Below are 14,839 nucleotides of genomic sequence, written 5' to 3' on the forward strand. Positions count from 1 at the left end.
GCAATTTTTTTGAGTATGAAAGGAAGAGTTGAGGGACGGAGACTTTTATATGTATCCCACAGAAAGAGAGGGAAGGCTTAAGACCATGAAAGTTAGGAAAGTTCTCAAAGGCCAGTCGTTTATATTTCCTTCAGGGCTATATGTCTAGCGATTTCTGCTGTGTATTATAATAATGCTCCCACAACCTAAGGACTCATTTTCAAGGACTCTTCATCTCATGTTCTCAATATTTCTTGCTTATTTATTATTATTATTGTTATTATTATTTGTGTTTGCACAGTTTGTTGTCTTTTGCATATTGGTTGACCTCCCAGTTGGTGAAGTCTTTCATTGATTCCATTATGGTTATTATTCTATTATGGATTTATTGGGTATGCCTGCAAGAAAATAAATCTCAGGGGTGTATATGGTGACATATAAATTTAAACATAAAAATTTGATAATAAATTTACTTTGAACTTTGAATAGCTATTAGAGTTTTACACAGGACATCAAACAATGTTCTAGAAATAGCATTCAGCACCGTTTATATAGGATTGCAATTTAGAAATGGGTTAACTCACTGTTGTTTCACACAGTTGGTCAAAGTTCATATGTGCCTACCCTGCGCTTCATCCATTTATTTCCATTTCCTTCACATTTCTAATTCATTGCTAAATTTGGGCACAGTTGCCACACAGTCACTAATACCATTAGTGCAATTTCCAGTCACACAACTCTGAGTTTCAGAAGATAATATTCTCTAACTCTACCCTACATCTCTTGAACTAAATCTGATACTCTCTACTAGATTTGCATGCCTCATCTCAAAGAGGATATTTGGTTAGTTTCTAACAGATTATTTTAAAGAACCGAGCAGAGTGATTCTAGAGCTTAAGGGAATTTCTCATGAAGAAAGTTCCCTGTCTTGAAAACAGGAAGCTGAGAGTAGATTAAACCTTTGGAAACAATTAGATGTGTAAGTTTTGCTGCCATATAAGAAAATTATGCACATAATCCTATTTAGAAATTAAAGGTAGCAAAAGTAGATGCGAAATGCATCAGCATCTTTTGTTTTCTGGAAGTATCGGAGCGTATTAGCATTGTGGTTGTGAAATGGTAACTCTAAATACTATAAGGTTTCAAGGCAGATCTAAACAGGTCTTTGACAACTAATGGAATTCAGGGCTAAATCCATGGATGAAGTTCTGCTGCACAGTGGAGCAGTAGAGTCAGCAGTCGGGAACTGTAATTCTGTAAACTGGGCTCTGTTGGAAAAATGTTTTTTTTTATAGTAAATAAAGTAGAAATCTTGCATGAACCTGTCACTAAATATCATGACTGAGTTCAGCAAAAATTTCCAACACATCTCCCAGATGCTGGAAGAAAAACTGGCATTTATTTATTTCTATACTTTACAACTTTATTTTCAATGATGTAAGCTGATCATTTCCTCAGTATTTAAAAAGAAAATATAATGTGTTATCAAATAATTCCAGAACATTGCCATTTAGGCTCTGTTTCAATGCTTTCAACACAACCATAGATACTCCCTTTCTTTGTAAGAAATGAGAACTCCAAGCAAAAACAGTTACAGACTTCAGGGAGATGCCTGCTGCCTCCTTGATTAGTCAGATAACATTAAAACGTTTGCTGAGAAATGTGAAGTGTTACATTTCATAGAAAGAATGAGAAGTGGCTATATAAACAAGGCAATTTAAGAAGTTATTTAAATAGCTTATTGTACTGTGAGCTTTTTAAATTCAGGAATAGAGTATAGAAACAAGGAAGTCATAATGTCAATTTATAAAACACTAATTCAGCCATAGCTGGTGCATTTCATAGCAGATTTCAGGAAAAATATAAAATCTCTAGAGAGTGCTGAAGGGATTTACCAAACGGCTGGAAATATAAAAACTGCAGGTCGTGGAAATCAGCAGTCAAGGCTGTATCGGTGGAATAAGTGTTGATGATTCGAGTCAAAGGCTCTTGAACAGAACTAAGAAGGAGGAAAATAGTCTAAAGCTACAGAGTGCGTGTAAAGGAGCAATGGGCAGAACAAAGGTAATACTAGGAGTAATAGGATAAGGCCAGGGTTGCCATGGTGAAATGCTGTTTATGAAGCCTTCTGATGAATAGATCATTGAGGGCAGTTAACGAGAGGAGAAACAAAAGGACTTGAAAAAGCTGTATAGTGCAGTTCAGAGCTGTGTTAGAGATCTGATACCAAAAGAGAATATTGAAAATATCCAACAAATCAGGCAATGTCAATGGAAGGAGAATTCTGAATTTATATTACAGATAAATATCCTTGTAGCAGAATTGGCCAGTTCTGATATAAGTAGAGGAAACAAGTTACTTGAAATTGTGGAACTCCCCTGTCACTCCTGCATCCCACTCCCACTCTGATCTCTCTCTCTTTGGCCTCAACAAGTCTCAACATAAGATTGAAAAACAGTCACGAAATCAGCACTTTTCTGTTCTGATCAGGGAACATTGAGCTAGAGCATTAACTCTGTTTCTCTTCCTGCAGCTGCTGCCTGATCTGATGTTTCAGGCATTTTCTGTTTGCTGCATTATTCTCGGGATCAGGGAATTTAGTTATATAGTTATTCTCCTGAATACAGAGGTGGTTGTAAAGGGAATCTGATAGAGGTGTCTATAATCACAAAGTATACTGACAGAGAGGACCAAGTGAAATAATTTCCATTGGCAGAGGGGTCAAGAACCAGGCAATAAAGAATGCAGATGACTGGCAAAAGTGATACAAAGAAAAATATTTTTATATAGCAAGTGATTTTTATATAGCAAGTGATTAGTGTCTGGAATGTATTGCCAGAGCCCAGCAGTTAAAGCAGATTGAATTACAGTATTTAAAATGGATCTGGAAAGATATTTCAAAAGAAGCAATTTGCAGGATCATTTGGAACAAGTAAGGGAGTGGGACTGACTAGATTGATGGTGCAAAGAAGCAGATTGAATAGCAATCTACTGTATTGTACCCATTCTGTGATTCATTGCAACTTCTGAAGCAAAGTGTGAATAAAAGAACACAGATGACATTCACAGGATCTTTTCTACATAGAGCAATGTAGGAATTTTGGAATATTTCCTTAGGAAAGTGGCAGAAGCATGTTGGTTTTATCTTTTTAGACGGATATTAATCAGTATATACAAATAACACTTAAAATATTTATTGGACAAAGGATAAGATAAAGTACTGGACTGATCATTCTGAGAACTAAAAGCCAGGGGAATTTGTGGTTTGATTGATTTAATTTGTTGCAGTTTTTAAATTAGATATTGCAGTTCATAATACTATGTTCATATAAACTTGCATTGTTAACTACTTACTTCAATGCACAGATCAGATAGCTTGGCCTGATGGAGAAGAAGCTTTGCCACCTGATGCTGAAGACCTCATCTCAAAATTGCTCAGGCAAAATCCATTGGAACGGCTGGGTACAGGTAATGATGAGCATGTACATTTGAAATATCGTCATTGTTAAGAATACCTGTGAAATTTTAATGAACTAGTATTTAAAATTCTTGAATGTGAACACAGAGTATCATAGCCTTAGGTGAAGTCAAAAGCTATGAATTTTTAAGTGCATATCAGTTGTCTCACACTGTCTGCCTTCCTCTTAGTCCTCTTGTGGTATTATCATTCCTGCTCTTCTTTCTAAAGATGTTGGTGATTAGCCTTCAATATTGCAATCTTATTACTTGTTGACTAAAGATTTATTGAAGTATGAGTGCATGCCTATGTACTGTTTATATGTGATATGTGTGTATTTGCTTATTATAGATAAATTTGCCACAATATATTAACTTTTTGTATTATAATGAAACGTGGTCACGACTTGAGAGAGAGGCTATAGGGTTGTGAAGTGTATAATATGGAATCGTGACAGGTGTACTTGAATCGGCATAAATCTGTTTTCTTCTTAGGAAGTGCTTATGAAGTTAAGCAGCATCGGTTCTTCTCAGATTTGGATTGGAATACTCTGCTGCGTCAGAAGGCAGAATTTATTCCTCAGCTTGAGTCGGAAGATGACACTAGTTACTTTGATAGTAAGTAGTGCTTAGAAACCTGGAGCTTGGGTTGAAAGCTAAAATCTTAACTAAAATCCTTCATTGTTTCCTATTGTTTCATTTCCTCTTGGCTGATTACACATATTAACCAAAATTTATAATTGAGATTTCTAGATTACATTTTAACATTGTTACCCAATAATTTAACTTACTGAGTGCACGTTTCTTGGAGTAACTTGTTAATTAAAGATATTGAAATCAGAGGAAGCAGTTTTGACATTCACAGATGAAATTAAGCAACCTTGGAAACATGGAGGAAGTCAGTAGGTCAGGCAGCATTAATCGAGGATACACAGCACTTCCCCTTCATAGATCCTACCTGATCTGATTTCCAACAGGTTTTTGTGTGTCATTCCAGATTCCAGCATCTGAAAATTTTTGTGCAACCTCAGAAGCATCACCCATTCATGTTTTTGATTGATTATTATTTTACAACCTTCTTGTGACAAGAATAGTAATTTTTCCAGCCACTTTTTTTGTTGCCATTTATGCTCACTAGGTGCACTAAAATCAAACGCCCTTCTTTGAAGAAGTTAAAGATTTGTTGAGGTTAAGGATGTGCTGCATGTAAAATGGAATATCATCCAAGTCCATTGGTCTTGGTGTTTCAACAGTTGCTGTAGTTTATTGCTGTAACTTTATTAGTAATATTGACTTGTGAACCTGCAACTTGCGTAATTCTTATTTCACTGTTTTTGTAAAAAGCAGAGAGATGTTTTCTCCCTATTATTTTGGTTTGAATTTGAAATAACTGCTCAAATGGTCCTTTTCAATCTTCCAGCTCATAGAGGTCAAGCAGGACAAAACAGTACCAAAAGAAGAATGTAAACTTTTGCTGGAAATTGGTCTACATTGAGTTTAAGTGTTCAAGTTTGCCACCCCATTGTAACTAGTATGCACCAGTTAGACAACTGATATCTGTATTTTAGGTTAAGCAAAAATCTAATGCACACAGTCTGAAGAAAAAAAAACACTAAAAGCAGTTAAATGTGTAGCTTTTAGGTTGAAACTCATTTTTACCATCTCCTTTTGTTGCTGATATGATTTGGTCCATTACTTTCAAACAGTACTTATATCTGATAATTATATGTGGTGTGTCGTGTTATCCTCACGAAGTTTTTAATTGAACTGATATGTGGAATGATGACAATTGGTTAACAGTGAATTAGTTCCCATTTTTTTTTTATCATAGCCCGATCAGACAGGTACCACCATCTTGATTCTGATGAAGAAGATGACACCAATGATGATGACCATGTAGAAATTAAGCAGTTCTCATCGTGTTCACCGAGATTCAGCAAGGTAACTTCAATATCTAAATTAATGAATGTGAAGTTTACTGCAAGGTCTCTTTTTCAGTGTTTGTTGTAATTCAGTATTGTAATTCATTAATGATCACTTTTGAACCACATTGTGTAAATTGTAGACAAGTGACAGGGAGATATGTTTGTGAAGAGAAATTGAGAAATATGCTAAGAACTAAGGGTGGTGAAGTTTTAATCAAACAGAGTATTAAAAGTATTTGCCTGTTCCTAAAAGTTCAGTTTAACTCATTTCCAATCACATAATTCCAAAGTTCAGTGTAACAAACTTGGTTTGCCCCTCCTCCACCATAGATGCTGCCCTCACCCACATCTCCTCCATTTCCTGGCCATTCATGCTCACCCCGTCTTCCCACTGCCTTAACAGGGATAGAGTTCCCCTCGTCCTCTCCTATCACAGCATGAGTCTCCACATCCAACATGGTAATTCTCTGCAATTTCCGCCATCTTCAACGGGACCCTACCATCAAACACATCTTTACTCCTCCATCCACTCCCCACCCCCAAACCCATCCAATCTCCACCTTTTGCAGAGATAGCTTCCTCCATGATTCCCTTGTCCATTGTCCTACCTACTAATCTTCTTCCTGGCATTTATCCCTGCAAGCAGCCAAAATGCTACACCTGCCTATTCACCTCCTCCCTCACCTCCATTCAGGGCCCCAAACAGTCCTTCCATGTGAGGCAACACTTCACGTGAATCTCTTGAGGTCGTCGACTCTACCCAGTGCTTGCAGTGTGACCTGGTGAGACCCAGCATAGATTGGGGGACTGCTTTGTTGCGCACGTCAGCTTCAGCCACGAAAAGCAGGATTTCCTGGTGGGCAACCACTTCAGTTCCTATCACCATTCCCATTCCGACACGTCGATCCATGGCCTCCTCTTCTGCCACCATGAGGCCACTCTCAGGTTGGAGAAGCAACACCTCATATTCTGTCTGGGAAACCTCCAAACTGATGACATGAACATCAATTTCTCCAACTTTCAGTAATTATTTTCCCCTCCCCCTTTTCATTTCCAACTCTGGCCTCTTACCTCTTCTTTTAACTTGCCTGTCAACTCTTCCAGGTGTCTCTTCTCCTTTCCTCTCTCCCATGGTCCACTCTCCTCTCCCAGCAGATTCCTTCTTCTCCAGCCTTTGTCTTTTCCACTTTTCACCTCCAGCTTCTCACTTCATCCTCCCTCCCTCACCTTCCTGCTTCACCTGTCACCTTCCAGCTTGACCTCTTCCCCCCCTGCACCTCCTTGTTCTGGCTTCTTTTCAAAGGTACATTTAATGTCAGAGAAATGTATACAATATACATCCTGAAATGCTTTTTCTTTGCAAGCATCCATAAAACAGAGGAGTGCCCCAAAGAATGAATGATAGTTAAATGTTGGAACCCCAAAGCCCCCCCAGCTCCCCCGCCCACACATAAACAGCAGCAAACCAACGATCCCCCTCATCAGCACTCTCCACCAAGCACTCAAGCGTGCAGCAAGCATCAATAAAGACACAGACTTGCAGTACCCCAAAGACTAATTGTTCGCCCGGTAATTCGACATACCACAGACTCTCTCTCTCCCTAATAAGGGAAAAAGAGGTGTCTCCATTTCGCAGTGAGAGGGGAGCAACTCATAACAAACAACTGGCTGATTTACGATGTTAAAAGTATGTTACATCGCTTTTTCCGAGCTCTGTGCCCAAAGAACTCGGGTCTCTGGCCACACAGCCAGCAGCCAGCTTGCTGCTTTTTATCTTCCGTGTACTCCCACGACCTTGAGTCTGCCTGGCTCCAGAGCCAAGAAATCCCAAAACTCCAAAGGTGAGCTAATCTTCTAGGTCACGTCCTTGGTATATGGGATAATGGCCAATTGTGAGACCCCGAGAGCGGGTCCCATTCCCGTAAAGAACCGAAGTCAGCATGTAACTCCAGGTCAGGGTCTTCAAAAGAACCCTGAAAGGAAAAATATAGAAATATTAAAGATAGAAATAGAGCTGTTTCTGAAGATGGAAACAAAAGAGTCACTGTTAGGCATCATTGTCTCCTAAGCTCCTCCTCCTTTTCCCCCCTTCCTTTCCAGTCCCAATGAAAGGTCTCAGCCCAAATCGCCGACTGTCATAGATGCCGCCTGACCTGCTGTGTTTGTGTGTGTCAACCTAATAAGGATCCTATTTCAGTATGTAGGGGTAAAAAAGCATCAAATTTTGTCAACATCACAATTTTAATTAACAATGTTAAAGACATATTAGTTGGATTTTCATTTGAATGTAAATTTTACTGTGCACAACAATGGCATTGCTCTTTAAGGTACAGTGCATTTCTTTGTAAGTAAAGCAATGAGATTCAGTTGGTGAAAGGAGCATTCACTAAAAAGGTCAGAATATGCTTCTCTTAATAATTATTTTAGAAAATTGTTGGAAACTGAATCAGCTTTTATATTGCCATGTCAAGTATTGCAAAAATAAAATGCTGTGAAATCCTTATTCTCTGGAAAGGTAGAAGGATTCCATTTTATATAAAGATCAGAACTGACCTTCTATTGCAGTATAACATGGAGTGGAGTGATTAGAGTGCTTTGTAAAGTTCTTTGCAAGAAGGTTAAATTATAATTAATCACAAAGCACACTCAGTATTCCCAGCACAAACAAAACATGTAAAAGTGCGGGTCAGTATTTAAAATGACAACTGCTTTAACAGTAGTTTGACACTTGTGTATGAACTTTATCTATACTTTATTCAGTTTACAAACATGTTCTTAATAAAATATTGGCAAGCACTTTTAACAGAGCAAAAATAATAAGGATTTTATAATTTTATCTTATATTTTGTAAGTTAGTACATTTATGTGTAGGCAATATCCCGTATCTTGCCAATAAATGCTGAAAATTTAAATTTCCTACTGTCAAAAGTGTAGTGTCCACAGTTAGAGGCAGTAGTGGGAATTTGCCGAGATTCCCAGATTTTACATTGGGGATTGACTGCTCAGAAACTGCTTTAGATTAAATATCCATTTGACTGAAGCAGCAGTTGGGCTTGAGGGGAAAAAAAGGATTTTAAAAAATTATACATTTTTTTAAAGATTCTTTTAGTTGCTTGGCAAGTTTTTATGTCATTTACTTCACTATTAATTGTTTATACAGTACTGTGATTGTACAGTACTACAATACAGAACAGTCTAAGGCACACACATATATATAGATGTATGTAGATGTAGATAGATATATAGATAGCTAGGGTGCCAAAGGCTTTTGCACTGTATCATATATTGGTTAAAATAGGAAGATGATTGGGAAACAGAACTATGTGTACTTAGCTTTGAACATAGAATAGTACAGTACAGGCCCTTCGACCCACAATGTTGTGCCGACCCTTAAACCTTGCCTCTAATATAACCCCACACCGTAAATTCCTCCATATACCTGTCTAGTAGTCTTAAATTTCACTCGTGTATCTGCCTCCACCACTGATTTAGGCAGTGCATTCCACGCACCAACCACTCTCTGAGCAAAAAACCTTCCTCTAATATCCCCCTTGAACTTCCCACCCCTTACCTTAAAACCATGTCCTCTTGTATTGAGCAGTGGTGCCCTGGGGAAGAGGCATTGGCTGTCCACTCTATATATTCCTCTTAATATCTTGTATACCTCTATCATGTCTCCTCTCATCCTCCTTCTCTCCAGAGAGTAAAGCCCTAGCTCCCTTAATCTCTGATCATAATGCATACTCTCTAAACCAGGCAGCATCCTGGTAAATCTCCTCTGTACCCTTTCCAATGCTTCCACATCCTTCCTATAGTGAGGTGACTAGAACTGGACACAGTACTCCAAGTGTGGCCTAACCAGAGTTTTATAGAGCTGCATCATTACCTCGTGACTCTTAAACTCTATCCCTTGACTTATGAAAGCTAACACCTCATAAGCTTTCTTAACTACCCTATCCACCTGTGAGGCAACTTTCAGGGATCTGTGGACATGTACCCCGAGATCTCTCTGCTTCTCCACACTACCAAGTATCATGCCATTTACTTTGTACTCTGCCTTGGAGTTTGTCCTTCCAAAGTGTACCACCTCACACTTCTCCGAGTTGAACTCTATCTGCCACTTCTCAGCCCACTTCTGCATCCTATCAATGTCTCTCTGCAATCTTCGACAATCCTCTACACTATCCACAACAGCACCAACCTTTGTGTCGTCTGCATACTTGCCAACCTACCTTTCTACCCCCACATCCAGGTTGTTAATAAAAATCATGAAAAGTAGAGGTCCCAGAACCGATCCTTGTGGGACACCACTAGTCACAATCCTCCAATCCGAATGTACTCCCTCCGCCACAACCCTCTGCTTTCTGCAGGCGAGCCAATTCTGAATGCACCTGGCCAAAATTCCCTAGATCCCATGCCTTCTGACTTTCTGAATAAGCCTACCATGTGGAACCTTGTCAAATGCCTTACTAAAATCCATATAGATCACATCCACTGCACTACCCTCATCTATATGCCTGGTCACCTCCTCAACGAACTCTATCAGGCTTTTTAGACATGATCTGCCCTTCACAAAGCCATGCTGGCTGTCCCTGATCAGACCATGATTCTCTAAATGCCCATTGATCCTATCTCTAAGAATCTTTTCCAACAGCTTTCCCACCACAAACATAAGGCTCACTGGTCTATAATTACCCGGACTATCCTTACTACCTTTTTTGAACAAGGGGACAACATTCCTCTCCCTCCAATTCTCCAGTACCATTCCCGTGGACAATGAGGACATAAAGATCCTAGCCAGAGGCTCAGCAATCTCTTACCTCGCCTAATGGAGCAGCCTGGGGAATATTCCGTCAGGCCCTGGGGACTTATCCGTCCTAATGTATTTTAACAGCTCCAACACCTCCTCTCCCTTAATATCAACATGCTCCAGAACATCAACCTCACTCATATTGTCCTCACCATCATCGTTCCCTCTCATTGGTGAATACCAAAGAGAAGTATTCATTGAGGACCTCACTCACTTCCACAGCCTCCAGGCACATCTTCTCACCTTTGTCTCTGATCGGTCCTACCTTCACTCCTGTCATCCTTTTGTTCTTCACATAATTGAAGAATGCCTTGGGGTTTTCCTTTACCCTACTCACCAAGGCCTTCTCGTGCCCCCTTTTTGCTCTTCTCAGCTCCTTCTTAAGCTCCTTTCTTGCTACCCTATGTTCCTCAATAGACCCATCTGATCCTTGCTTCCTAAACCTCATGTATGCTGCCTTCTTCCACCTGACTAGATTCTCCACCTCCCTTGTCACCCATGGTTCCTTCACCCTACCCTTCTTTATCTTCCTCACTGGGACAAATATATCCCTAACATCCTGCAAGAGATCCCTAAACATCGACCACATATCCATGGTATATTTCCCTGCAAAAACATCATCCCAATTCACACCCGCAAGTTCTAGCCTTATAGCCTCATAATTTGCCCTTCCCCAATTAAAAATTTTCCTGTCCTCTCTGATTCTATCCTTTTCCATGATAATGTTAAAGGCCAGGGAGCGGTGGTCACTGTCCCCCAGATGCTCACCCACTGAGAGATCTGTGACCTGACCCGGTTCGCTACCTAATACTAGATCTAGTATGGCATTCCCCCTAGTCAGCCTGTCAACGTACTGTGACAGGAATCCGTCCTGGACACACTTAACAAGCTCTGCCCCATCTAAACCCTTGGAACTAATCAGGTGCCAATCAATATTAGGGAAGTTAAAGTCACCCATGATAACAACCTTGTTATTTTTGCACCTTTCCAAAATCTGCCTCCCAATCTGCTCCTCTGTATCTCTGCTGCTACCAGGGAGCCTATAGAATACCCCCAATAGAGTAACTGCTGCCTTCCTGTTCCTGACTTCTACCCATACTGACTCAAAAAAGGATCCTTCTCCATTACCCACCCTTTCTGTAGCTGTAATAGTATCCCTGACCAGTAATGCCACCCCTCCTCCCCTATCCCCCCTCTCTCTCCCTTTTAAAGCACTGAAATCCAGAAATATTGAGAATCCATTTCTGCCCTGGTGCCAGCCAAGTCCCCGTAATGGCCACTATGTCATAATTCCATGTATGTATCCAAGCTCTCAGTTCATCACCTTTGTTCCTGATGCTTCTTGCATTGAAGTACATGCATTTTAGCCCTTCTACCTTACTACCTTTACACCCTTTATTCTGCTTCTCTTTCCTCAAAGCCTCTTTATATGTTAGGTCTGGCTTTACTCCATGCACTATACTTGCAGTTCTTGCATGACCTTTATCTTCCTCCACCTCACTATCTGCTCTAACACTCTGGTTCCCCTCCCCCTACAAATCTAGTTTAACCCCCCCCCCCCCCCCCCGGAGCAGCACTAGCAAACCTTCCCGCAAGGATGTTAGTCCCCCTCCAGTTCAGGTGCAACCCATCCCATCGGAACAAGTCCCGTCTTCCCTGGAACAAGGCCCAATTGTCCAGAAACATGAAGCCCTCACTCCTGCACCAACTCCTCAGCCACATATTTAGCTGCGTTATCTTCCTATTTCTAGCCTCACTAGCAGGTGGCACAGGTAGCAATCCTGAGATTGCAACCCTGGAGGTCCTGTCCTGTAACTTTGCACCAACTTTCCTAAATTCTCTTTGCAGGACCTCCTCCTCCTTCCTATCCACGTCATTGGTCCCTCCATGGACCATGACATCTGGCTGCTCACCCTCCCTCTTGAGAATACTGAGAACTCGATCTGAGATATCGCAGACCCTGGCAGCAGAGAGGCAACAGACCATCCGGGATTCTTGATTTCTTCCACAGAACCACTTATCTGTCCCCCTAACTATCGAATCCCCTATCATTACTGCTCTCCTCTTTTCCCTCCTTCCCTTCTGAGCTGAGGGTCCAATCTCGGTGCCAGAGACGCAACCACTGCAACTTGTCCCTGGTAGGTTGTCCCCATCAACAGTATCCAAAATGGTACACTTATTGTTGATGGGAACTGTCAGAGGGGTGCTCTGTTCTTTCTCTCTATTCCTTTTCCCTCTCCTGACAGTCACCCAGCTACCTGTCTCCTGACTTTTGTATTAGCTCAGTATTATTAAGTGTTATTAGGTAACTAGAAAGACATAATATGCAGTACTGTGCAAAAGTCTTAGACACCCTTGCAATACATATGCCTAAAACATTTGCACAGTACTATAAATGCTTCATTGTCAAGAACATTCGAGTATTCGGCAGTCAGGCAAAGTGGGGTATTTTGCTGGTCATCAGAGTTTTTGGGGATTTTGGGAGTAATGGTTCCTCTCACTATTGTTACTTCTCAGCTTTATTACTGGTGGGCCACAACTCTTCAAGCCAACAATATCCCTGTATCCCTCTGTCTCCATATGGTATCAGTGAGGAGTGTGGGCATACTGGAATGTTGCACTGAGTAAGAAAGAGTAAACTCATAATATTTAACTTGAAAATTGGAAGATAATTGTGCATGATAAGGAAATAAAGAAATTTGCTCTTCTGGGGCTAAGTTATTGTTAATTATAGGATGGATATATTTTTAACTGAATGATGGTGCTTGTCTTAAAGCTTTATTTTGAGTTCCTGCAAAATTTAATTTAAAACTAATGTCCTTTGTTCTCAGAGATGCAATGACTGATAAAATTCCTGATCTTTTAGGTTTACAGTAGCATGGAACGGCTTTCACTTCACGAAGAGAAAAAAACACCCCCTCCAACCAAACGCAGCTTCAGTGAAGAGAAGGAGGACAGGGTAGACAGGTTGGATGGGCTTAGTGGCCTGAAGACACGGGACAGGAGCTGGATAATTGGCTCTCCTGAAATGTGAGTTAGCCGTCTACTGTTAAACTGAGGGGAATAAATAAACTAGGCCACTAATATACTGTCACCTCAGTCCGAAAATGATTGGTTAGTGCTTGTTTACAGAAATGTCTATCTTGAATGATCACCTTTGGGACTGATCAGATTGTGTCTCAGTAACATTACTAGTGGGATTCAGTTAAAACAAATGTTAGGTGACTTGGACAGTCAATGATTTTAAGAACGTTGGACAAAATCAAGTTTCATGGGCAGGAGAGTATCACATTGTCTGCAGTCTCGTTAAGTATGATGACATATCAAAAATGAACAAGAAAATGTCCTCCTAGTTATCACTAACTGTCCTCGGATGAATTAGTGCTCCTTCAAATTGAACAGCGCTTGGATAAAGCAGTGAAGAACATAACACTGCAGTCCATACCTTTTATGTAATATAATCAGGATAACATTCAGGTATTGGCAGAAAAATACTAAGTACAATTGCACCTCAAATGTGCAAGGCAGTGACCATCAATAACAAGAGAATGTCTGACCACATAATCAATTCCATGCAGTGGTCATATCATCACCAAATCCCCTCCATAAGTATTCGTGGGTTCACCATTGACCAGACACTCAAATGGAGTAACTTTGGAAATGTGATTACAAGAAGTCAGAAGTTGTGGGCTCTATAGGTAATGACACATTTCCTAACACCCCAGAGTTTCTCCATCAAATAGAAAGCACAAGTCAGAGGCATTTTGTCTCCTTTCCTGGGTGTGACCAGCACCAATAACACAGATGCTTAACACCATCCAGTCTGCTAGAGTGGTACCTAGTTCACCACCTTAAACATTCATTCCAAACCTGGCTTCAAAGGTTCAAAGGTCCAATTTAATGACAGAGAAATGTATACAATATACATCCTGAAGTGCTTTTTCTTTACAAACATCCATGAAAACAGAGGAGTGCTCAAAGAATGAATAACAGTTTAATGTAAGAACTCCAAGGTCCCCCCTAGCTCCCCTCCCTCCCACACATAAGCGGCAGCGAGCGACAATACTCTCTCCCCCCACCGGCAAAAAAAAAGTAAGCATTGGTACCACAACCGAACACTCAGTGTGAGCAAAGCAGTAACAAAGACACAGACTTGCAGTTACCCCAAAGACTTCGCGTTTCACCCGGGATTTGACATCCCACAGGCTCTCTCTCTCCCTAATGAGGGAAAAGGAGGTGTCTCCATTTTCCCAGTGAGCAGGGAGACATAACAAACAATTCGGTGATTTATGACGTTAGAAGTCTGTTATGTCGCTTTTTTCGAGATCTGTGCCTGAAGGTCGCTAAGATCCCGGGTCTTCGGGCCCACAGCAGTAGATTTTCTGACTCCCCAATGACATATGGGTCTCCTGCCGTTATACCAACCCTCGATCCGCCCGTCTCCAGAGCCCCGAGATCTTAGGCTTCCAAATCCAAACCGGACTCTCGGGCCAAACCCTTGGTGTGCCGAACAACGGACGGTCCTGAAACTCTGAGAATAGGTCCCATTCCTGCAAAGAACCGAAGTCAGTGTGTAACTCCAGGTCAGGGTCTATAAAAGAACCCTGAAAGGAAAAAATAAAGATATTAAAGATGGAAATAGAGCTGTTTCTGAAGATGCAATCAAATG

General features: G+C 40.7%; 1 protein-coding gene across 11 annotated transcripts in view; it reads left to right on the plus strand.

The window, feature by feature from the left end:
- The window catches only part of mast2 (microtubule associated serine/threonine kinase 2), a 456,242-nt gene that overhangs the window by 418,428 nt on the left and 22,975 nt on the right, over positions 1-14,839 (plus strand). For all 11 annotated transcript variants that reach the window (XM_072273698.1, XM_072273699.1, XM_072273700.1 and 8 more), the window contains 4 exons: positions 3,346-3,447; positions 3,931-4,053; positions 5,267-5,376; positions 13,037-13,200. In XM_072273698.1, the coding sequence (XP_072129799.1) occupies positions 3,346-3,447; positions 3,931-4,053; positions 5,267-5,376; positions 13,037-13,200 (499 nt within the window). The remainder of the gene's footprint in view (positions 1-3,345; positions 3,448-3,930; positions 4,054-5,266; positions 5,377-13,036; positions 13,201-14,839) is intronic.

This window comes from Mobula birostris, chromosome 12 (assembly GCF_030028105.1).
Source record: "Mobula birostris isolate sMobBir1 chromosome 12, sMobBir1.hap1, whole genome shotgun sequence".
Classification (NCBI taxonomy): Eukaryota; Metazoa; Chordata; class Chondrichthyes; order Myliobatiformes; family Myliobatidae; genus Mobula; species Mobula birostris.